This window comes from Podarcis erhardii (genome assembly GCF_964252035.2).
Source record: "Podarcis erhardii genome assembly, chromosome: 5".
NCBI classification, from domain to species: domain Eukaryota; kingdom Metazoa; phylum Chordata; class Lepidosauria; order Squamata; family Lacertidae; genus Podarcis; species Podarcis erhardii.
Genome location: NC_138509.1, coordinates 88,911,096 through 88,936,299, shown reverse-complemented (window position 1 = coordinate 88,936,299; position 25,204 = coordinate 88,911,096). Strand labels below are relative to the sequence as shown.

At 44.0% G+C, this 25,204-nt stretch overlaps 1 protein-coding gene across 6 annotated transcripts in view; it reads right to left on the bottom strand.

The window, feature by feature from the left end:
* NAALADL2 (N-acetylated alpha-linked acidic dipeptidase like 2) overlaps window positions 1-25,204 on the bottom strand; it is an 821,817-nt gene that overhangs the window by 167,108 nt on the left and 629,505 nt on the right. For 5 of the 6 annotated variants that reach the window (XM_081862367.1, XM_081862368.1, XM_081862369.1 and 2 more), the window contains 3 exons: window positions 17,816-17,911; window positions 14,650-14,855; window positions 8,939-9,067 (listed from right to left, as the gene is read on the bottom strand). In XM_081862367.1, coding sequence (XP_081718493.1) covers window positions 8,939-9,067; window positions 14,650-14,855; window positions 17,816-17,911 — 431 coding nt within the window. The remainder of the gene's footprint in view (window positions 1-8,938; window positions 9,068-14,649; window positions 14,856-17,815; window positions 17,912-25,204) is intronic. The other variant, XM_081862366.1, reaches the window with a different exon arrangement.

Here is a 25,204-nt window from a genome sequence, read left to right as displayed (position 1 = left end):
TTTGATCACGGTGAGGGTTTGCCAAGTGTGCCTTCCTCTTAGCACGTTTCTCCCTCTCATCCTGAGTTCGAGCATCTTCAAAGCCCATGACACCTTTGGTAAAGGCTGTTCTCCAATTGGAGTGCTCGCAGGCCAGTGTTTCCCAGTTGTCAGTGTTTATACTACATTTTTAAAAGATTTGCCTTGAGAGAGTCTTTAAACCTCTATTGTTAATTATGCTTTCCATTTCTAAGTTTGGAATAGATTAGTTGCTTTGGAAGATGATAATAAGGCATCCACACATGACGAATCATCTCACACAACCCCCCAAGGAGCTCATTCCCTACCAATTTTAACCTTACAATATTTACAAAACCAACCAACAAAAAAAGCAACCAATAAGAGTCAAACCATCATAATAACAGTCCAGTGACCAAGAACAATGGGAGATATCATAAATTAACCCCTAGTACCTGGGAGAACTTTCCTAGTAGTGATGTATGGAAGTGAGAGCTGGACCATAAAGAGGGCTGATTGCCAAAGAATTGATGCTTTGAATTATGGTGCTGGAGGAGACTCTTGAGAATCCCATGGACTGCAAGAAGATCAAACCTATCCATTCTTAAGGAAATCAGCCCTGAGTGCTCACTGGAAGGACAGATCGTGAAGCTGAGGTTCCAATACATTGGCCACCTCATGAGAAGAGAAGACTCCCTGGAAAAGACCCTGATGCTGGTAAAGATGGAGGGCACAAGGAGAAGGAGATGACAGAGGTCGAGATGGTTGGACAGTGTTCTCGAAGCTACCAGCATGAGTTTGACCAAACTGCAGGAGGCAGTGGAAGACAGGAGTGCTTGGCATGCTCTGGTCCATGGGGTCATGAATAGTCAGACACGACTAAACGACTAAACAACAACAACCAGGGAGAACATAAATGGCTTTACTTCTTGGCAGAAACCCATTGAGGACCCAGGGTGGGACCATAGCTCCGTGGTAGAGCATCTTGCTTTGCAATCCCTGGCATCTTCAGATGAGGCTGGGCATGTCCCCTTTCTGGGATCCCAGTGAGCTACTGCCAGTAGACAAAACTCAATGCAATGGAACAATTGCCTCATTCAGCACAAGGCAGCACCCTCTGTTTTTAAGGGAATTCCATATGCAGGAAGCCACAATAGAAAGGGCTTTATCTCTGCCTGCCATCCCCCAGGGGCTTTCCTTTTTCATCTCTAACACTGCAGGAAGTACCTGTCGCATTTCTAATGTGGTCCCTCACACAGCATCTCCTCTCCTCCTTTCTACATTTTCATGCCACTCTAAGTTTGGTGGGGGAAAAGTTACTTGGAGACTGATGTGCCTGAAGTAATAATACTCCAAAAAGCTGCCGTTAATGAGGCATGATCTCTTACTTACTTGAGCTGAATTAATCCATTTGAAACATTAAACTTCACGCTTACATCTATGCAGTGGCATTGATTCTCCAAGAAACTGACATTTGGTTTATAAGAAAAGGTGTCACTTCTTTGCTTTTAATCTGAAGCCTGCAATGCCTGTCAACAGTTCCCAACCTCTGATGATCAGAAGCGGCTTGTTGGGTTAATTCTACCGAAGCTGGCTGAAATCTTATGTTCAAGATCTGTGGGTGGAGCAGGGGGCAGCTTAAGTCATGCATGCAGAAGCAAAAGGTAGAAGAATCTCAAAGAAATCTTACCAGAAAAAATGGATATTATGGCGTTTCCATGCTTCTTTTTTTTTTTTTTAAAAAAAAGCTCAAAACACAAAATCCACAGGGGTTTTACATTATCGTCCTCCCTACCAGCTCCTACTCTTGAATATTTTCCTTAAAATCCATACCTGTTTTGAACACTCCCTTAAACATGTTGTGTTTCATTGCACACCTAGATTGGACACTTTCCATTCCATTCTGGTCGGAAGAGAGGTGCAAAGAGCTTCTCTCTGTGGGTAAACGTGGTGGTGACCAATGTAGGTGCCCTTTTCCATTGATGAAGAAGGGGACTGAAGTGGGGGGGGGACATGCCTGCACCATTCTATGGCCCGATCTCTTATTATTTATTATTATTATCATTTATTAAAATTGTATACTGCCCCATACCTGCAGGTCTCAGGGAGGTTTTGCAAGATAAAATCATAATATAAAACTATAAAACACAAACTATAAATGAAAAAGAACAACCCAATAATACCCCTACTCTTTTCCTGCTCTTTTCAATGTGGCAACCATTTTGTGTTGTCGGGAACGTGCCCCCCCTCCCAGAGTGCAGGGGATGAGTTAGACTTAGAGACTGAACTAAATGAATGAGGGTCCGACTCTGAGGATGGCTGTCAGAATCGAGAAAGGGCAGTTTGACCCTCCTTCCTGGAGAAGTATTAGCTCTCAAGGAGAGGAAGAGTTACAAGGTAGCCAGAGAGTTGCTAGGCAATCAGCAGATAAGCAGTGGTCTGAGTCTGGGTCGAGTGGGAGTGAGGAGGAGGAGGGAGGTCAGGCTCTCAGTCCCTGATCCAGGTGTCTGGATAAAATCAGAAGGCAATGGAAGGGCAAGGGGGGGAAAGGAGGAGTCTGGCGTCCTTCCTGCTGTGAGAAGGGCGAAACTTCAGACTGACCAACAAATGTAAATGCGAGCAGGCAAGATGCCGGGCTCTGGATGGACTGTGTCTTTTTGTAAAATAAAAAATAGGTAAAAGGTAAAGGACCCCTGACAGTTAAGTCCAGTCACAGACGACTCTGGGGTTGTGGCGCTCATCTCACTTTACAGGCCGAGGGAGCCGGCGTTTGTCCACAGACGGTTTTTCCAGGTCATGTGGCAAGCATGACTAAGCAGCTTCTGGTGCAACAGAACACCAAAACCAGAGCAGGACACGAAAATGCTGTTACCTTCCCGCCGGAGCGGTACCTATTTATCTACTTACACTTTTTGGCATGCTTTTGAACTGCTAGGTTGGCAGGAGCTGGGACTGAGTAATGGGAGCTCACCCTGTTGCGGGGATTTGAACCACCGACCTTCTGATCGGCAAGCCCAAGAGGTTCAGTACAGAGCCACGTACATAAAACTGCTGGAGAGTCATTACTTCACATTGGGGCTTGATTGCTTGCCAGACATATGTTATGTCATGTACCCACTGCAGAACATTCCAAATGTTCTCACCATCCCCAAAAAGTTGGTGAGCACTGGATTCCAGTCAGGAGTGGTTTTCTGGGGTTTCAGACATGAGGAGATCCCAGAGGTTGAACCTGAGATCTTTTGCATGCAGCAAATGTTCTATAACACTAAGCTAGGGCCCTTCCCCAAATTCATGGAATATAGGACTATCACCTCCCTGTTAGTAAAGTGAGCATCTCATATGCTGGCAGGCTGGGCACAAAAACACACCAAGAGAGATAACAAGAGTGGAAGCCTGACCTAGCAGCTGGAGAGGCTAAGACTAACATATTTATTCAATGCTCATTTTTGGTGACTTGTTTCTGTATGGACGCCGGGATGCAATGATATTTCAGTTGCAGAGATAACTCATTGTACATGATTACTGGCAGATATCTTGTAAATATGATCTATGATTTTGGGTTTGCTCTTCTGGTTAATTAAAAAGTTTGATTGACAGATGCAAATACCTTCTTTTATGAGGAAGCCCAAGAATTCTGCTTTGCAGAATGCTAAATGACTCAAAGGCTGCATTCAAGATAAGGACAAACAACAGCAACAACGAGGACACAATTACTGTTTTATCAACAGTAGAGATAATGATTTCACTTCATGCACACTTTATACAATTATAGATTTAAGCAGAAGACTACAGAATAAATTTACCCAGTGACTTTATAGTCCAAATTCACGTTAGGGAACCTTTAATATGAAGCTACAATAGATTGTTGTTGTTTTTTATTATGCCACATATATTGTCATAACACATTGTTTTTTCATTACTGCTAATCTTTTGTATTGCGCATAATGGATTTGACCAGAAAGTCCCGTAGGGTACTCTTCCCCCTATTCCAGAGTGTAACGAGGCTTTATAAGAGACATGGAGCTGCCACTGCTTTGAGTCTTTGTGCTCTCTTGTTCTTATTACATGTACAATAACACAACTGGTCTGGCAAACGCCATACATGCTTTGGTAACAATTCAGATTGGATTCAAGAGGCTGTCCTTGGAAATAATTTGGAAACTACAAACTTGTGCGAGACCTGACAGCCAGAATCTTAAGTGCAACCTTTTTCTTTCTTTCTTTTTTTAAGACTGCATATTACACAGGTAATTTACTGGCTCGCAATTCCTTTCTGAGTTCAATTCAAGGCAATGGTTTTGATATTCAGAACCTGAGGACTAGGATATTTAAAGGCCTGCCCTCAGAATGCAACATACTCAAGGGCCCAGCAGATGCAGCTGATGCAAACACAAAACCTCGCCTCATGCTTGGGAATCCCAATCCCAGAGGCTTCCAAATCATAGAATCACAGATTTGGAAGAGTCCTCCAAGGGCCATCTAGTCTAACCCCCTGCAATGATGGAATCACAGCAAAATAATGAAGAGCAGGTGGTATCTGTTGACATTTCCATTCCACCTTAAGGAACAAACATGGGATTCATACGTGTCACATGTCTGTTTACATTCCAGCACAGTATGCTGGGAACTTCCGTTTTTGTTTTTGTTTTTGTTTTTGTTTTTAGCTGTTCTCTCTGAGACGACATGCGAGAGAGATGACATGTTTCTTTGTTCTGATTTATGATTAATAAATCTGTAGTCATAGTATGCTTCCACAAGCCTCACACCTATTCTGTGTGCGCAGTTCGATCTGCTGTTAATGTGCCCTGGCTCAGAGGCCCGGGTCACTGATTTACGTCGGAGCAGAGGTGATGGTCTTTGCAGTGGGACGGCTGGAAGGGAACAGCCCAGCCGGGTCTAGTCAGCTGGCCTCCCGGCCCTCTGCATGCCAACAGTATCTCTGCTCATGCAGACTCTTTCCCCTCCTATCATTGGAGTCTTAGCCCCTCTCCCAGTCATCCTAACAATTCTTAAGATGTTATAAAGGTTGAGAAGATAAAGTTCAGCAATGCATAGGTTACACTGGCAAGGCAACCATGTCCTAAACTTCATTCTAGTATTAATGTTTCCTTTCCCCCCTCTTTGTGCTAGCAATAGATGGCATGGATATGTGTGGCACATGGCTGGCCTGTTAAGAGCTATAGAAATGTGCACCCAACTGATTAGGAGAGCTTATTCATCAGGGGTAGCCAACATGATACTGTCGAAATATCGTTGAACTGCAGCTTCCATTGCATTGCAGGGGGTTGGACTAGATGACCCTGGAGGTCCCTTCCAACTCTACAATTCTATGATTCCTTCAGCCCCAGCCAGCATGACCAATGGTTATAATCCAACAATGATTTTACAACATTAGCTCCCCCTTCTAATTCCCCTTTACTATGAATGTGCAGTGGATCTGAATGAATCTCGCATCCCAAAATGAAGCAGGCTGCTTTAGAAAGAGTCGCAACTTGCGTAAAGCAAAGTGGGATCTCTCTCAAATGCCCTGAACTAGGAGTCTCTGAAGTGATCATTATTCATTGTTGTGGTTCATTCATAATTTCTGTTCATGCTTGTGGTGCTTTTCAGTCCACAAACGATCCAGGATTGATGACACCCCCCCACACATTTGCATTGTATTTCCTTTGCACTGAAATGAATGATGCAGAATAACATAACAATGCAACAATGGTGTGAACTGATTACATAATACTCTTCCATAGCATACAGTGAGTCAGATATCATAGCTTTTTTGGAAGCTGAAGTGCGGCGGAAAAGAAACAGCAGAGCAGGTGGCAAATATAGTTTGGAGCAGAAATCAATGCCTTCTTACATTCCTAAATCCTCATTTATAAACTGCTCCCCAACAAATGTTTATGAAGTGGTGTAAATGAGAAATATTTCTTCTTCTCAGATATAGTAAAAAAAAAATTAAAAAATCCATAATCTAAAGAACGGATCTCAAAAACATAAAATTGCACAGATTCCAGATAGTATACAGTGGTAGCTCGGGTTACATATGCTTCAGGTTACATATGCTTTAGGTTACATATGCTTCAGGTTACAGACTCCGCTAATCCAGAAATAGTACCTCAGGTTAAGAACTTTGCTTCAGGATGAGTACAGAAATGGCGCGGCAGCAGCAGGTGGCTCCATTAGCTAAAGTGGTGCTTCAGGTTAAGAACAGTTTCAGGTTAAGAACGGACCTCCGGAACGAATTAAGTAGGTAACCAGAGGTACCACTGTACAATACAAAGTGTGAGGCTTTATAAGTGGGAGAGACTGCATGAGGAGACATTCATTCATTGCATGTGAGAGAAGGAGTTGACCAGCACTCTTTCAGTTGCTCACAAAATCTTCCGCCACAATCTTTTTGTTTGGCCTTCGAGGTGCCACAAAGTTCTTTTTTGTTTTCGCTGCAACAGACTAACAAGGCAATCCCTGAGGAATGTCAACTAATTGATCCGTCAAGGATAACTTCTGTGCATGCAGAATGTAAATTCAAGACTAATGAATTAATGGTCTTATTTGGGAGATTTAATCTCCGTACCAGCCCACTCTGAGTTTCCAGTGACAGTCTGCCAAATAAATGGTGATTCATTAGCACAGCCAGCCAACAAATGGCAACTTCCCTCACAAAACAGTCAGAGGCACAAATGTAACTTGGCAGAAGCCTCCTGCCATCAATGTGGACAATAATTAGCATGGCTGAACAGAGTTCACTCTCACTTTCCAAAGGTCTCAAATTGTTTGAATTCCTCTTTGGCTTAATAATCCAAATATTTAAATCAGCCTTCTTCTTTTTAATTCAGTATATCAGCCAGAATCCCCATGACAGGCAAATAAAATGAGTGCTTGCATGTTGTTTATGTGCCAAGCAACAACATCCCTTGCAACCAATTAAAGAATTGAAGATCAGCACCCCACCCCCCCAAAGTAACACGTTTGAGCAAGAAATTTGCTTCTGCACATTATTCCAAGCTGAGTGGAGATTTCCCATTTCCCTCATTTATTTATATAGCATCAGCCCACTTAACTCTTTGTAACGACAATCATTTAATGGGTAGAAATGGCAACCTGCCCAAAAAATAAAGCCGCTCTGTGAGAACAATGGCACGTGGTCCGAAATTTTTAGGTAGGCCCTGACCTTCCAAAACCACGTTCACGTAGACTTGGTAGGTCAGGAGCATCCCAGTCCCTGAGATTTCAGGAGCCAGATCTGAGACCTAGGAATGGCCCCTGTTGATGTCACAGGGGCAGGCCCTGGAGATGGAAATTAATTAGGAGAGCAGAGCAGAAGAAGATAGACCTCCTCAGAGTATCTGTGCTATAATTTGCAGCCAGCTCCTGCTGGGCCATAGGTGCCAACTCCCTGGGGCCCTGGGTGCACCCACAAAATTCCCCATGAATGGTCAGGCACCCACAAATTCCAGTGCCAGGGCCATGCCACGCTGCATGGCATCCATGACCCTGGGCACCCACGGTCACGAAGCCAAGCTGGCACTCCTCTGCTGGGCTGAAGTTTGCAAGCTGCATGCACGGTCTTCTTAATATATATTTTAAAATAATTTTTACAGTGGTACCTTGGGTTACAGATGCTTCAGGTTACAAATTGCTTCAGGATACAGACTCCGCTAACCCAGAAATAATACCTTGGGTTAAGAACTTTGCTTCAGGATGAGAACAGTAATCGTGCTCCAGCAGCATGGCGGCAGCGGGAGGCCCCATTACCTAAAGTGGTACCTCAGGTTAAGAACTGTTTCAGGTTAAGAACGGAACTCCAGAACGAATTAAGTTCTTAACCCAAGGTAAAGGTAAAGGTAAAGGTACCCCTGCCCGTGCGGGCCAGTCTTGACAGACTCTAGGGTTGTGCGCTCATCTCACTCTAGAGGCCGGGAGCCAGTGCCGTCCGAAGACACTTCCGGGTCACGTGGCCAGCGTGACGAAGCTGCTCTGGCGAGCCAGCACCAGCGCAGCACATGGAAACGCCGTTTACCTTCCCGCTATAAAGCGGTACCTATTTATCTACTTGCACTTAAGGGTGCTTTAGAACTGCTAGGTGGGCAGGAGCTGGGACCGAAAGATGGGAGCTCACCCCGCTGCGGGGATTCGAACCGCCGACCATACAATCGGCAAGTCCTAGGCGCTGAGGTTTTACCCACAGTGCCACCCGCGTCCCTTGGGTACCCACTGTATTATTAAAAGCTCTCTTACCCACCCGGAGAGCCAAGCCCTCTGCCTAGCCAGCTAGAGGAGGCCAGCCAAACCTGGAGACTTCAGGTCAGACCCGGAGGTCTGGCAACCCAACATGGGCATAAGACTTTACACAGATTCCCTCAGAAGGCAGTGGACTCTCCTTCTTTGGAGGTTTTAAAGCAGAGGTTGGGGTTGGCCATCTGTCATGGATGCTTTAGCTGAGATTCCTGTGTTGCAGGGGGGTTATACTCAATTACCCTTAGGGTACTTCCTCTACAAATCTATGCTTATATGTACAGGAATTCTGTAGCTTTGGGCACTTTTGATCATTCAAGCTCTCAAAGAGCAAAACCTCCAGAAGAAAAAATATATATATAATGCTGAAATATAAACTGCCTGATCACTGTGATGATCTGGGGAAGACTCCTACACCTATCTCCCATATATTTAATTTCTACATGAACTAATGTTGTTTTTCCATAGAGTTTGGGACACTGCTGTCGTTGAAACGAGACAGGCGCCCACAATTCTGACATTTCATCGCCTATTGCCATGTGTTTTTAAGAGGATGGATTTGATTCAATGTTGGGCATTCTGTATTTTATGATTATATGATATTGCAGTGGTTTTTATTGCACACCGTCATGATATTTGCAAATGTCAAATATGAATTTTCGCTTTACCCCTGATTTAAACATCACGAGGAATTGAATAAGGTTCTCACCTTTCTAACCTCAGTTGCCAGTTGCTGAAGAGAAGGAGATGCGATGGTATGCAAAACTGCCTTGCCCCTTACTGGATCGTGGAGACTCACATACGCCACAGCATTCCTCTGGAGAACTTCCTTGAGATCCTGAAACAAGCAATCATACTGAATAAGAGGATCACATTTAAGATGTACAATATTCATTTAGTCCCTTGCAAAGGGAAGAAAAGTGTGTGTGTGTGTGTGTGTGTTGTGTTTTACTACCCACTCCAATTCCCTAAGTAATAATTAACTCATTTTCCCCACCCTCTATAATATCATTTTAGGAACTTCAAAGAACGCCTTTGTTTAATTTCTCTCTAGCAAGGTTATAATTCCTTTTCTCACATCGTCTGAAACAAAATGAAAAACAGGGCCTGAAGGAATTAAGAATCTCTACAGTTCTAAAGCTGAGAATGAAAACATTACATACTGCAAAATAACAGGAAGTTGTTTTATTTAAGAAGGGAAAAAAATCTTAAACTTGCCTCTGACAAGACACCAAACTTCAAATGCAATCAATGACACACTCTCAATGCACTTGATGTTTCAGACCAGGCAACCATTATTTTAGATTTGAATTGCATCCTTTCTCCAGTGTTGTCACTTTATTATGTTTTTTAAGGCAAAGGGATCTGCATGAGCCACATTTCAATTATTTCCCATTTGCCTTCCCAGTAATGAGCCGCTTGTTCTATGAAGAGGCTCTTTACGCCAAGCAGAAGGGGTGTAACACAATTATGTCTGATGTAAAGATGATTTGAAGTGGAACTAAACAAATTTTGCTTCCAGTCAATTACAAGGGGCCCTTTTGGTACTTCGCCCCCACCTCCCACAGCTCATTCTAAAAACATCACTCCGTTGCAAGGAATAGGTTTTTTTTTTAAAAAAAAAAAATTCCGCCCATTACTTATACATGATCCCAAGCAAATCACACCCCTTTCCATTTAGCAATAATTTCAGCACACTTCAACTTTGTCCCCTGTCAAATCTCTCCATTAGAGTTTTACAGCAGCTGCTGACTTCATAAAGCACCTGAGAAGAGCCAGGCCTAAATTTGCTTTTCCACCCTCTTCCCTCTAACCCACAGCGCCACCCGCGTCCCAGAGACTACCTTACACTGCGTTTAAAACCAAAATCTCATTTCGATAGAAACTGTTTCTCAGGCAGTTAGTCCTAGTCTTTATAACCCTGTACCTTCTTCCAGAAGGCAGAAGCTGAAAGACATCATTTCCAGGGTGAGCACTATCCTGCACTATCTCTGCAGCTTTCTTATGGCACCTGGAAGCATAGCTTTGTTCCAAGATGGGAAGAGTGCACCCAATTATTCTCTCTGCAGTCTTTACAACCTTGGACAGCATTGTTTTTCCCCTGACTGTGCAGCTCCCAAACCACACACACAGACCATAAGTTAATACACTCTCAACAGTACAATGGTAAAATGCGATCAACAGGTCCTTTGAGAAATTATTTTTCCAGAGGACCTGAGTACAACAGCCTTCTCCCTACCTGTGATTCCCAGAGGCTAGTACCCAGCGATGTCCTGCCTCCAATAGTGGAAGTAATTTGTTGCTGTTAAGTCATTTAGTCGTGTCCGACTCTTTGTGACCCCATGGACCAGAGCACACCAGGCACTCCTGTCTTCCACTGCCTCCCACAGTTTGGTCAAACTCATGCTGGTAGCTTCGAGAACACTGTCCAACCATCTCGCCCTCTGTCGTCCCCTTCTCCTTGTGCCCTCCATCTTAATACTTTGTGGCTAATAGACATTGATAGCCTTATACTCCACGAATTGGGCTAAATCTCTTGTAAAGGCATCCAAGTCAAAGCAAGACAGGCATTTTTCTTCTAATGATCACCAGCGTGAGGGGTGGTATCCACACTTTTTGCACCACACTTTCTAGGCACAGATTCACACTTCAAACCTCTGTATCTCTGTGCTTTCCCCCCTTTTTTGCCTCACTGCTTTCCCCGGGAATACCCATTCTTTAATGCTAATTTGGGAACAAAGGACAATTCGAAAGGAAGCCTCGTTGACCTCTGGGATGAAAGCAGCCCAAGGAGAAGGGGAGGTATCTAGCTTCGCCCAGCTGATGTAAGGGGCATCAGTGACCCATTTCCACCTATGCTGCAGCCACAATGTTGGGTGGAGGGAGAGAGTATACATAAGCATGCTACTCCCACCCCAGTCTACCTCTCTTTTAAATCAGAACCAGTGAAGGCAGTGAATGTCCTGTGTGAGCATCGGGAGGCAGTTGGAGGATGGATGGCAGCTAACAGATTGAGGTTGAATCCTGACAAGACAGAAGTATGGCTTTGGAGGGACACGGGGCAGGCAGGCGTGGAGGACTCCCTGGTCCTGAACGGGGTAACTGTGCCCCTGAAGGACCAGGTGCACAGCCTAGGAGTCATTTTGGATTCACAGCTGTCCATGGAGGTGCAGGTCAATTCTGTGTCCAGGGCAGCTGTCTACCAGCTCCATCTGGTATGCAGGCTGAGACCCTACCTGCCTGCGGACTGTCTCGCCAGAGTGGTGCATGCTCTGGTTCTCTCCTGCTTGGACTACTGCAATGCGCTCTACACGGAGATACTTTGAAGTGACTCAGAAACTACAACTAATTCAGAATGTGGCAGCTAGACTGGCGACTGGGCGTAGCCACCAAGACCATATAGCACTGGTCCTGAAAGATCTACATAGGCTCCCGAGAACAATTCAGAGTGTTGGTGCTGACCTTTAAAGTCCTAAACAGCCTCGTCCCAGTATACCTGAAGGAGCGTTTCCACCCCCATCATTCAGGCCGGACACTGAGGTCCAGCGCCAAGGGCCTTCTGGCAGTTCCCTCCCTGCGAGAAGTGAGGTTACAGGGAACCAGGTAGAGGGCCTTCTCGGTAGTGGCACCTGCCCTGTACAGGAGGATTCTCTTCAACACACCCTAGAAACCACAGAGAGCAATGTGGCTAGGGACAGAAGGTGAAACCAGCACATTCCTTCCTGTCCTCCCCTTTTCAAATGAGAGGGGGCAGAGCTTTTACACTCCAGCATGTTCTCCCCTCACTGTGTGCTCATTCCTTCTGTATGAACACCCGACTAGGGCTCCCACTTCCACACATTCAAAGATGAGCTACATGTGTTGCTAGACACAACTATGACTATCAGATGCTATAACCCTTGAAGTCCATTTCATGATATGGCCACAGGCTTTGGGCACATTGATAAAGCTCACTGAGGTAAGGTTGGGCATGAAGTGCTGCCGCCGCCGCCCCTTGATGGCATGGGTGTTAGACATTCCTCTCACTGGCTGCAAATCTGGTGTTCATGTGAAAGGGCCTTGTGTGTGCACTGCTGTACCCATGTGCAGATCTATTCCTCCCAAGTGAGCTTCCTAGGACTTCACTTCCCACGTCCCTTGGACCTATTCATGTGAATGCCCAATGCTAATCCGTAGAGATAACAGCATTGTTGACACTTCGCTCAGCAGCGGGGGGGGGGGGGGGAGGCAGTGCTGCTGAAGCCCCCTTCACATTTGAATTGTGTGTGTGTTAGAGAAAGAGACACACATCCTTTCATTTAAGTCAATCAGCATGCTGTAGCTCAAGGAGGGCACGTCGCAACATTATTAAATACACTTACGCATGCTGCAAATAGAAAGCAGAAGTCTGAGAGCAACTGTTTACCTTGGTGTGCTGTTTGATTTTAAATAGCTGGGAATGGTAAATTGGGAATCATAAACTGAAGCACCGTAATTCACCGCAGTTGAATCAAACTGATAATGCAACAATTCAAAGAAATAATAATATGATAATAGCTATTATAGTTTCATATTCTTCATTGTTTTGGATACAGGGGATCACAACAGGCCAGGTAAAACATGTACCTGTTCTGATCCATCTTATTCAAGTGCTCTGATTAAATGTGCTAGTATGTGTTTATCCTAAGTTTTAACATTTCCCCATCCATCTTTTCCTTCTGCCTTGCTTTGTTGTCTGATCTGACAGACAGGCATGTACCAATTAACCACCCACCTAGATTGTCCTTACTGCTTATTTACCCAGTTTCCTCCACATCGCTGATTGACTGAGAAAGGTAGGGATTTCTACCAGATTGACAGATTGTCTCATTAACACTTCTTGTGCCCTCAATGGATTCTGACATACCTCTAGAAAATTATTTTCATCTGGTAGGCTCACCATTCAGTTGACTCTGCTTAGCTTTTGTTTGCCATGGAGGAACACTTTAATTGTCTACAAATTGCGGGGGGAACTCTGAAAAGCACTTGTGATTAATTGCTTGCATTGGTGTGAACTAATAGAAGGCAGTGCTCAGTTCCCTTCTACTATTTTTGGGCGTCTCATTCACCTTGTTTACCTTGCTGCTGACTCATCAGTCACCACCGAAAAAATATGAGTCTGTAATGCATTTTTTTTAAAAAAATGAGATCATATTCATTTTAGTCAATTTAGTCTTTGGTAGGCATGCTTGAAACCTTGCAAACATTTCAATCAACAGACACTCCCAAGGGGCTGAGCTGCTTTGAATAATAGAACGCAAGAGTTGGAAGAAAAGGGTCATCTAGTCTAACCCCCTGCAATGCAGGAATCTTTTGCCCAACGTGGGTTTCGAACCCATGACCCATGTATAAACCTTTGAGTTTCTTTCAGATTCTAATTTTTCCAGTTTTAAGTTGTTCTCCCCATTAATTTCCAATTAAAGCCCTCACAGCAATGCACCCCATGTTGGACAAAAGATTCCTGCATCGCACCCTCATAGTTCCTTTCAACTCTATGCTTCCTAATGAGGGTACCAGTATAGTGCATAGCTGTCAACCGTCCCTTATTTGGCGGGAAAGTCCCTTATCCCAGCACTGTGTCCCGCTGCTGTCCCTTATTGATGATGTCCCTTAAATTTCCTGGGTTTCAAAGGAAGCAGCTCCTCTCCCTCCCTCCCTGCCGGCCAGGGAGGAGGGAGGCTCCAACTGTGTTGCTTGGCTGCGTTGCTCACCCAATAAGGAGTCTGAGAACGACTGGGGGGTGGAGCTTGCATGCCTTGTGCCGATCAAATCGGCCGCGTTGCCTGGGGACTCGCCTTTGCTCAGCGCTTCCCAGCAGAGAGGTGACGGTGGTTTTCCTTGCTGCAGCCCCTTTGCCAGGTTGCTGCGCTGTGGGAACCACCGCTTGAGGCTTTGTTTGGCTGCTGGCTGAGCTTTCTGCCTTTGGCTTGGAGGGGCTCAGAAGTCGAACATACCTGTGCTGGGAAAATCCCTTATTTTGGCTGCTGATCCCTTATTTTCGAGGCTGCTGGTCCCTTATTTTCAAATCTGTAAGTTGACAGCTATGGTGTAGTGGTACCTCGGGTTACAAACACCTTGGCTTGCAAACACTTCGGGTTACAGATTCCGCTAACCCGGAAGTAGTACCTCAGGTTAAAAACTTTACCTCAGGATGAGAACAGAAATCACACGCCGGTGGCGCAGCAGCAGTGGGAGGCACCATTAGCTAAAGTGGTACCTCAGGTTAAGAACAGTTTCAAGTTAAGAACAGACCTCCGGAACGAATTAAGTTCGTAATCAGAGGTACCACTGTAGCTCCTTACAGTGCTAGTGTCCAAAGGTGCTGGCTGCTGGTGCTGATCCTTCTGGCAACCCCAGCTTCCCTTGGGTTAAGGACATTGGTAAAAGGCAGCATTTTCTTACCTCTGCCCACTCGTAGGAGCCGATCTTGCCAAACACAGTTTCTCCCCATGAACAGAAAATGATGGTCCGGTCAGGTCTCCATCCTTTCTTCACTTTCCTCATCAAGGCCTGGATGAATGCAGTCATCACAGCAGTTCCATGAGCCCACTGCTGCCTACTGTAGGCACCTAATGTGCTGTGGTGGCTGCCAACTATTACATATCTATCTGGGGATGGGGAAAAGAAGAAGGAGGAGGAGGAGGAGGAGGAGGAGGAGGAGGAGGAGGCGGCAGAGGAGGAGGAGGAGGAAAGACAATAAACCAAGCAATTTTTGTTGTTGTTGTTGTTAATTAAGCAGCACAAGAAATCAGCATTGAAAGCATTAACTTTCCCATTTTTGCCCAGCTGCATCGCATCTGCTGTGCACCACTGAAATCAGCCGGCTTCAAGATGTCTGTTCATGAGAAAGCAAAAGCTTTATACCTGTTAAGCCTTAGTTAGATTTTGGCTACTTGGTACCCTGATCCCAACCAGAGATGCAAACATATTTGCCTGCTGCGCCAGCCTAATAATAATAATAATAATAATAATAATAATAATAATAATAATTTATTTATACCCCACCCATCTGGCTGGGCTTCCCCAGCCACTCTTTCAACAAAACATTAAAATACAATAATGCACCAAACATTAAAAGCTTCCCTAAACAGGGCTGCCTTCAGATGTCTTCTAAAAGTCTGGTAGTAGTTGTTCTCCTTGACACCTGGTGGGAGGGCGTTCCACAGGGCGGGTGCCACTACTGAGAAGGCCCTCTGCCTGGTTCCCTGTAAAGTTGTAGCTCACGGTACAGAACTCTTCTGAGTGCCTCATCTTCAAAACTTATCTGTCATCACTGAAGACTGAGCAGGTTTCAGAAACAACTGAAACTGGTAAAACTAGAGTAAGCGATTACACTTAAATTCATGGCTGTGCCTCAGGGAGTAAACCAAAATGGGCATATCTGAACTCTATGTGACACTGTGGGCTGTTGCCTTCTTTGCTCTAAAGCAGGTATCCCCAACCTGTGGCCCTCCAGATATTTTGCCCTACATCTCCCATGATCCCTAGCTAGCAGGACCAGTGGTCAGGGATGATGGGAATTGTAGTCCAAAACATCTGGAGGGTTGAGGGTTGGGGATGCCTGCTCTAAAGGCACTGAGGTGACATAAGAAGAGCCCTTATGTGGAGAATCTTTGGCCCCCAGATGTCGTCAGAGCAGAGCATGAGCAGCGGGGGTGCTGTATGTTAGCATCACACAGGGCACCGCTGAAAATTCAGAGCCTACCGCCTGCCACTGCCTATAGAGCTACAGCCTGGTAAAATTCATTAGTCTTGTCAAAACCCTTTAAAAATCCCTCAGACTTGTCACCTCAGCAGGTAATGTCAAGCTGCCTCCAGATTTCACTTCAAGAGACTGTAGGTGGCAACCGTAGCTTTAAAGCACATCAAAAAGGAACGACTTTAAAAGCCCCTGCCCAGCCTCAAATTGTTCTGGTACATTTGCTCAGAAACATAATATTTATGTCTGTCATGATGATTCTAGTCTAACAACAGTTTAGCATAAAAAGCCCCTTTCTTAAATAAAGAAAAGTTAAAGGGTATTCTTATTTTTATTCTTATCTGAAGTTACTCACACATCCCTGCTGGCAACATGTTGGCGTGTGCTGGGGAAGTCTGTATAGCAAATTGTCTGTACATTAAATTGTCTATGAAATTACATATTCCTCAGGGTTTTTACCCCCCTGCGATTACTACTTATGAACATTTTTTAATTGGGCCCACACAGTCTGATTGACAAATTTCCCTGGTAATTCTCCTCACTGCAATAACACTGTGGAAGAATTTTAGACACAATTTGCAATGAGCTTTAACTGGTGCAAGAATCAATAGACTGAGGTTCAGAGGATTTTGTTGTTGTTGTTGTTGTTGTTGTTGTTGTTGTTGTTGTTGCTTTATATAATATATGAAACTAACAGAGTGTAGGTACAGTGGTGCCCCGCAAGACGAATGCCTCGCAAGATGGAAAACTCGCTAGACGAAAGAGTTTTCCGTTTTGGAGGTGCTTCGCAAAACGAATTTCCTATGGGCTTGCTTCGCAAGACGAAAATGTCTTGCGAGTTCCTGTGGGTTTTTTGTCCTCCCCCCCCCTTTTCTAAGCCGCTAATCCGCTTATCCGCTAAGCCGCTAAGCCGCTAAAAGCCGCTAAAAGCCGCTAAACCGCTAATAGCGCTAAGCCGCTAAGCCGTCAATGGGCTTGCTTCGCAAGACGAAAAAACCGCTAGATGAAGAAACTCGCGGAATGGATTCTTTTCATCTTGCGAGGCACCACTCTATCCGTATCCCCCCCCCCCATAATGTCTAGGCCGCAAGAGAACAGTACAGAACAAGAATTTGGGTGGCATTCAGCTAAGTTTTAGTCAGAGTGGACCTGTCAAAATCAATGAACGTGACTAAGTTAGGTCTATTAATTTCAGTGGCTCTGCTCTGAGTATAAAACTTAGCTGAGAGCTGCCTGAAATACACCAACCTGAAATAAAAGATGGAACCAAAATGGAAAGACTTATTATTGTTCAATATGAAGGAATGGTTGGGGACAAAGTTGATGTGTTTGAATATAGGAAAAAAATATCACTGGCATTTATTAATAATAATAATAATTAGAGATCCCATTTTGGACTTCTGGTATAAGAAGGAAAATGAATTAACCTATTTGGGTCAGGAGGTTGGGAAAATATTGCCTTACATACAGTAGATCCACTGGGAGTCATTCTATAGCGATTATTTTGAATAATTTCTTTTATGTAACTGACGGAGGGAAAATGGGAAGTCCTTTTTACTTTTCTTCCCATTTTTTTTCTTTTCTTTTCTTTTTTTCATTTTTCTGTGGTGTTTTCTTTTCTCTTTGTTTTTGTTTTTATTTAGATTGTTTTATTTTTTTACTTTATTGTATTATGGAAAAGCTTTAATAAAATCCTATTTTTAAGAAAATGAAAATTAAAGTAATGAAATTTAGATAACATGCAGCACTCAGTGATTTCTAGACCAATGAGGCCCTGCACTGTCAAGCTTAGTCTGCCCCCAGTCATTCCCCACCCAACTGCCTTCTTATTTTCAACCACTCCAGGTGGCGGACTAAAGATATACGTACCAGGAATTGTGGCTCCTTTTAAGTATGCAACGACGTTGGACATTGTTTTGTATGTTGGTTGTGTTTGAACTTCCAGTGTCACGGTTCTTCTTTCTGCTAAGAGAGAAAGAACATATGTTTGAGATAATAATAATAATAATAATAATAATAATAATAATAATAATAATAATAATAATATATTATTATTATTATTATTATTATTTATACCCCGCCCATCTGGCTGGGCTTCCCCAGTGCCACTCTGGGTGGCATCCAGCCACAAAACACTTAGAAAAACCTTTGCTTAAGTGGTTCCGTTTTGGCTACATAAGCAACAGCACCCACAGTCTGATTATGAGAAATATGAGAAGAAGAAAAGGAACGCCTGCAACAAAACGTTGCGGCGTGAAGTGCTTCTTTTCAGGGTCCCAGCCGCTCCCATCTGTTCCCCAGTCAATCAGCATTCTGGGTCCACTATGTATGTTCATTAGGCTCTACAGTTTTTGGTTTTGGTTTTTTGTTGTTATCATTGTGTTGAACACCCTGCTGCCCAATCCAGGTACAGTGGTACCTCGGGTTACATACCCTTCAGGCTACATATGCTTCAGGTTACAGACTCCGCTAACCCAGAAATAGTACCTCGGGTTAAGAACTTTGCTTTAGGATGAGAACAGAAATCACATGGCAGCGGCGCGGCAGCAGCAGCAGGAGGCCCCATTAGCTAAAGTGGTGCTTCAGGTTAAGAACAGTTTCAGGTTAAGAACGGACCTCCGGAACACAGTGGATGTAACCAGAGGTACCACTGTATATTAAAATCTCGGATTTCCACGCTGTTTTCTATGACCTGTTCTCCAAAACCATCTTGTCACATGCACCACCACCCTTCTGAGTAATACCCCTCCCCACCTTCTCACTATATAGAAGGGTCTGGAAACTTCTGTTTCAGTGTATCTGAAGAAGTGTGCATGCACACGAAAGCTCATACCAAGAACTGACTTAGTTGGTCTTTAAGGTGCTACTGGAAGGAATTTGTTTTGTTTTGTCACATGCGGTAGAGCTGCTACACTCACTTCCTTGTGGCTGGCTTGATGTTGTTTACTGGGAGGGAGAGGGTAAATAGTGAGGAAATAGGGGAACAAGGGCAAGGCAAACATGCCAGCACAGCCAATCTGGGGCTCCTGCCAATGTATTTGCGCCATGCCATGCTGACTTCCTCACTTCCTCCCGCTAACTAGCAGTGACCCACCAGCTAGGAAGATAGCATAGTGGCGAGTATGATCCAGGAAGCGGCCTACCCATAGAATGAGGTTATCTCAAGACCTTTCATATCTATATGTCTCTTCTTTCCAGCCAACCCAGTTTTCCCTCCCTGCTGCCTCAACAGTTAATCCAGGCTTCCTCAAACTAAGCCCTCCAGATGCTTTTGGCCTACAACTCCCATGATCCCTAGCTAGCAGGACCAGTGGTCAGGGGCGATGGAATTGTAGTCTCAAAACATCTGGAGGGCCGAGTTTGAGGAAGCCTGAGTTAGCCAATGCCCCATGGATACTGAGCATGCTCAGTCTGTGCTGGACTCTTCTGGGTTTCTCCTCCTTTGTTCTGTTCAAACAAGCAGCAATGTTTAATTAATACCCACTTTACTAGAAGAAAAGAGCCACAATGGGGTTTCTGGGAGGGGGATTCCTTCTTGAATTATAAATGTAGTTTCTCTTTCCCCTCCTGCTTTAACCAGTATTAACTGATGGTGTTGAGTAAAGTTCCATATTACACTTTATAGTCATCTCTGTGTTCCTTGAGGTGAGACACAGAACCTTTTCTGCAACAAGCCCCCTGCTACTTTAAAACTCCCAAATTTAATGTTTCTCTGCAAACCTTAGGGCTACCCCAGTCTGGTAATACCTCCATTTTCGAACATCGCTGTCGCCAGTTTGGCAGTCGAGAGAAGAGCAGTCGAGAGAAGAAAATGGGATTTGGAATGTAGGATGGTGTATGTATCAAAAGTCATGGAACCAATGGGAAGATGTGGGAAGAATCAGAGGCAATTATTTCGCTGGCTGTTCCTCCTCAGCCAACCCCAGTCAGCTGATTTTCTGGTCTCGTTCCAGAAGCGCACAGAAATGTTTCCACCGAGAGAATATTGCAACAAGGAAAATAACCCGTCCCTCTGTCTTTGTCAAAAGGGCTTTCAAGTTCATGTTCCCAGCATTTGACTAATGAGTTTGTTTTAAAAATTAATTAAAACTAATATCTTTTTTTTTCTTCTTTTACCTCTCGGGCTGAGAAAACAAATGACCTCATTATGGGCTGAAAGGAGAGCAATAGCAAATAGACTTTCCCCCCCCCCCCCACCTTCAGCAAAATGTTAATAATAATGCAACACAGTGCAAGCTACGATACTGAAGTTCTGGGCATTAATGCCAATAACGTGAGTGGGGATTTCACCTGTGCATAGATTCACAATGCACACAGATTCACCCCACCAAGCCTGGGGTTTGGATGGGGTCAGACAAAGATCATCAATCTTGTGGTTCAGATTTGTCTGTGTGCCCGGCTATGTATTTATTTATTTTTATTTATAAAATATACCGCCCTCTTACAAAACACCAGGGTAGTGTGCAGCTATATAAAACCATTAAAAATGGTACAAGCACAGTATATGGTCCCACCTTCACTATACATTCAAAGCAGGATTGTACAACTTTGAGCAGTCATGGCTTGACCCAAACAATCCTGAAAAATGTAGTTTTGCTAAGGATGCTGAGAGTTGTTAGGAGGGCCCTATTTCCCTCACAGAGTTACACTTCAGATTGACAGAGCCTCCAAGTCTCCCTATTTTCTTGGATTTACAGAAGCTGTCCCAGTTTCTGATTCGATTCCTAAGGATGTCCCTATTTTCATCAAAGAAATGTTGGAGGGTATGGAGTTAAGCAACCCCCGAGCCAAAGAGAGAAGTAACTATGCAAACTTTAGAAGACATCTAAAGGCAGCCCTCTATAGGAAATTTTTTAATTATGTTTTTATATATGTTGGAAGCCGCCAAAGTAGCTGGGGCAACCCAGTCAGATGGGTGGGGTATAAATAATAAAATTGTTATTGTTGAATAGGACGTCCCTATTTTTCGCCAAATAAATGTTAGACTCTAACAGTTAGAGGATATGGAGTACAGTAATGGTTAAACCATTAAGAGTAGTTCTGTCAGGGGAACAAGGGTCTCGTTTAAGTGAAGCTCTGAACATTTCCATATCAATATTCAATTTTTTAAAGGAAAAAATATCAAAATTCATCAGCAACATTTACCCTAATATATATATTTTCAATGGAATTTTGCCTGGTTCACAAACTTTGCAAACAATTTCCCTAGTGCGTGCAGTTCCCCCTGAGAGTGATGGGAACTGATGTTGCACTATCACTGTCCAGATGTTTTTGCAGGGAGGGGGGAGGAGAATGGCTGCTCCCCATGGATCTAAGGGGCAGTGATCCCCCCCCCATACAATCATGGTATGGGAATATCAGCTGCATTTTAAACAGGGACAGCATGATGATTTAGCTAAGTAGACCCACCAGGATTACTCATGTGGCTTTGAAAGCCCTTGTGGTCAGGCCAGACCTATCTGGGTTTTTACCTGGGTCAGGTAAAAATGTGGCTGGGTCAAAAGCGAGGTTGCAGCCTTACCCCATATCATACCTGGGTGCACAACTCTTTGCAATCAGACAATGCCATGGCTTGCAGAGAGCTGCACACAGAGCTTTGCAAGCACTGAAAATCCCTTGATTGACTAGCTGCACTAGGTAGTAGCTTTCTGTAAGAAGAACATTTTTTTTTGCATCCATCTCCAATCCACAGATTGGGTGGGATGTGTAGATGAGATGAATCCACTTTTGAAACTGAATTCCTCAAATTTCTCCCCCGTCCCTATTGCTGCAACAGTTACAGAAGAAGAGGGGAAATAGAACCCATTTTTGGTGGCCACACCATGCCTTCTTCAATGGTCATTTCATCCTTAAATGGGTAGTAATGAAAGAGAATGTTCTCCACCGGCAAGCGGTATGTTCTGGAATCAGATAATAAAATGAATGGGCACATTGTACAGTAACATTGCTTGGTTTAAAGGCTTAGTGTACCTAACAAAAGGCTCAAAGAGCTCTCAATGGAGTATGGAAAAGGAGTAAAATTTAATTTCCCTTAAACAGTTCTGACAACAAATCTCACTTTCCACTGTTAGACGTCCGATGAAAGACTTTAAAGGTCTTGACAACTTTATCTCTTTCTACTTTATGCTCTGGAATGTGACAGGGAGACTTTAGCTTAATGCGGCTTGAAATATTCTCTAAACTTTATCTAAACCATAAAGCTACTTCACGACTAAAAGAACAGAAAGGGATTACTCTTATCATTAACAGTTCCAGTTTGGCCTCATCTTCCTGAGCCCTTTTTACTTCGAAAACCATTAGCCGATGCATAACGAACGCATGTGGCCTCATGTTCCTTTGTCACTGTTGTACACAGTGCATATCTGTGGCCGCACATGGATAGCACTGAGGGCCCAAATGGTGTAGGAAACATATCATGTGATATGTCAGAGGTGGGTCTCCAAATGTTGGACTACAACTCCCATCATCCCTGATTATTAACTTTTGCTCAGCTAATGGGAACGGACACTCAGAACCATTAGATTGCCTGCTGATGCGGCATGTCCTTTATGTGAGTATATATGTTGTCCAGGGTTGTAAAGACTTGCAGAGAGAATAACTGGGTGCACTCTTCCCACCTTGGATCACCTTGTGACGCGGCAGCTAAAAAAGCCAATGCAATTCTGGGCTTCATCAATAGGAGTATAGCATTTAGATCAAGGGAAGTAATAGTGCCACTGTATTCTGCTCTGGTCAGACCTCACCTGGAGTACTGTGTCCAGTTCTGGGCACCACAGTTCAAGAAGGACACTGACAAACTGGAACGTGTCCAGAGGAGGGCAACCAAAATGGTCAAAGGCCTGGAAACGATGCCTTATGAGGAACGGCTAAGGGAGCTGGGCATGTTTAGCCTGGAGAAGAGGAGGTTAAGGGGTGATATGATAGCCATGTTCAAATATATAAAAGGATGTCACATAGAGGAAGGAGAAAGGTTGTTTTCTGCTGCTCCAGAGAAGCGGACATGGAGCAATGGTTCCAAACTACAAAAAAAAAAAAAAAAAAAGATTCCACCTAAACATTAGGAAGAACTTCCTGACAGTAAGAGCTGTTCGACAGTGGAATTTGCTGCCAAGGAGTGTGGTGGAGTCTCCTTCTTTGGAGGTCTTTAAGCAGAGGCTTGACAACCATATGTCAGGAGTGCTCTGATGGTGTTTCCTGCTTGGCAGGGGGTTGGACTCGATGGCCCTTGTGGTCTCTTCCAACTCTATGATTCTATGATTCTACGATTCTATGCTTCCAGGTGCCATAAGAAAGCTGCAGAGATAGTGCAGGATAGTGCACACCCCAGAAATGATCTCTTTCAGCTTCTGCCTTCTGGAAGAAGGTACAGGGTTATAAAGACTAGGACTAGCCGCCTGACAAACAGTTTCTATTCAAATGCGATTCTGGTTTTAAACACAGTGTAAGGTAGTCTCTATGGGAGTATATTGTATTTAATTATGGGATATCAGAGTTTTTAGGGGGCTAACCAGGCTGGGATAGCAGGCTTGTTGGTTTCTGAATGTCTGATGTAGATTTTCAATTTTGTTGTTCTTTATGGGACAATGACAATAAAGATTATCGTATCGTATTGTATTGTATGGTTCAAATTGTTCCAAACCATGGGGCTGTTTCATGCACACATCTTATCATGTAGTTGCTCCTATAAATGTGGTCTCTTACTGTGGGTTTGTGTGGAGTGGGGCAGTGCAGTGCAGTGGGGCAGTGCAGGCTGTAGCCTGCATTATTATTATTATTATTATTATTATTATTATTATTAGCTATTTTTCTAGTGCTGTGGAACATGGTGGGAAATTAAATGTGTCATAAGACAGTGCCACCACAGCCAGAGAACCCACAGCTGGGGCCCACTGACAGGGGAGGAGTCCCACAAGACCAAATGATGCTCAGGACTACCTCAAACCGAGGAGCCGTTTACAGGTGATAAACAGACAAGCATCCACAGTGCAAGACTCCATGATTTGGTGAGATTCACTATAGCTTGACTGGGTGTCTTCTCATGCAGTGGGGGTTCTACTCTCCCCAGAAGCTACCATATGCCCCCCAAAATATGCTCAGGAAGATTGGGGGACCATCTGGAGCAGATGGAGGGGCATGCAGGTAGCTGATAAACCGGAAGTCTCATTGTGTGAGTGGATTTCCGTTGCATAAGCCATTTATCGTTGCATCTCTCCCAGTGTGTAGTTTAGGGAACTTTATGACTGAGCAAGGATATAAATTAACATCCTTGCAAATCCGGAATTCATCACTGGGAGCCTCCTTCTCTCATAAAGATAGATAGATGCATAGATAATTTTTTTTATTTATGTATTAAATTTTCCAATTTAATAAGTTAAAAGTGTATCAATTTCATATGCTTTTTAACAGCGGGGATTTCTTTTGGGAATAACTACAGTGGTACCTCGGGTTACAGACGTTTCAGGTTATGTGATTTCAGGTTGCACACCGCGCCGAACCCAGAAGAACCGGAACGGGTTACTTCCAGGTTTCAGCACTCGTGCATGCGCAGAAGCACTAAATCACACTTTGCACATGCGCAGAAGCGGTGAATTGCGACCCGTACGTGCACAGATGCGGCGCTGCGGGTTGCGAACGTGCCTCCCGCACGAATCATGTTCGCAACCCGAGGTTCCACTGTAATGCTAATAATAAACAGTCTCTCATACTGTTGAAAATACACAAACAACTTTACTTAATTAGTTTCCATTGCTTTATCCTGGTACCTTTTTCATCTCGGAAATTGATCCCATCCACATTTTGACTCTAATCTGGAAAGAATTTGTAACCCAAGGTTTTGTAAAAGAGAAATGGATGCTATCTATGTAGCAGGCCAGCCTGAATATTCCACACTGCATCATTAATACAGTGCATTTATCTCTGCAAAATTAATTCTTGCTTAGCAGTGTATCAAATAGTCTATGAAGAAAGTTAATTGTGAATCAATGGCTGCAGACAGAATGCTGAATATACTGTAAACTTTCTCATGCAATGCCTTATTTAGCACAGCTGATGAACGACTGGAAGTTGCTGCAGTACAAACTTGCTCTTCTGTCACCTTTTGCATGGAAGTGATTGATCCCTTGGACACTGTTTGTTTAATCTGATTTAACTGTTCTCCACCCTCCTCTAAATAAATCTGGATTGATTTTTGAGACCTTTCGCTGTTCAACAGCATAAGCTGGTGTGGTTTTCCTCATAAATATAATACACACTCCTTTC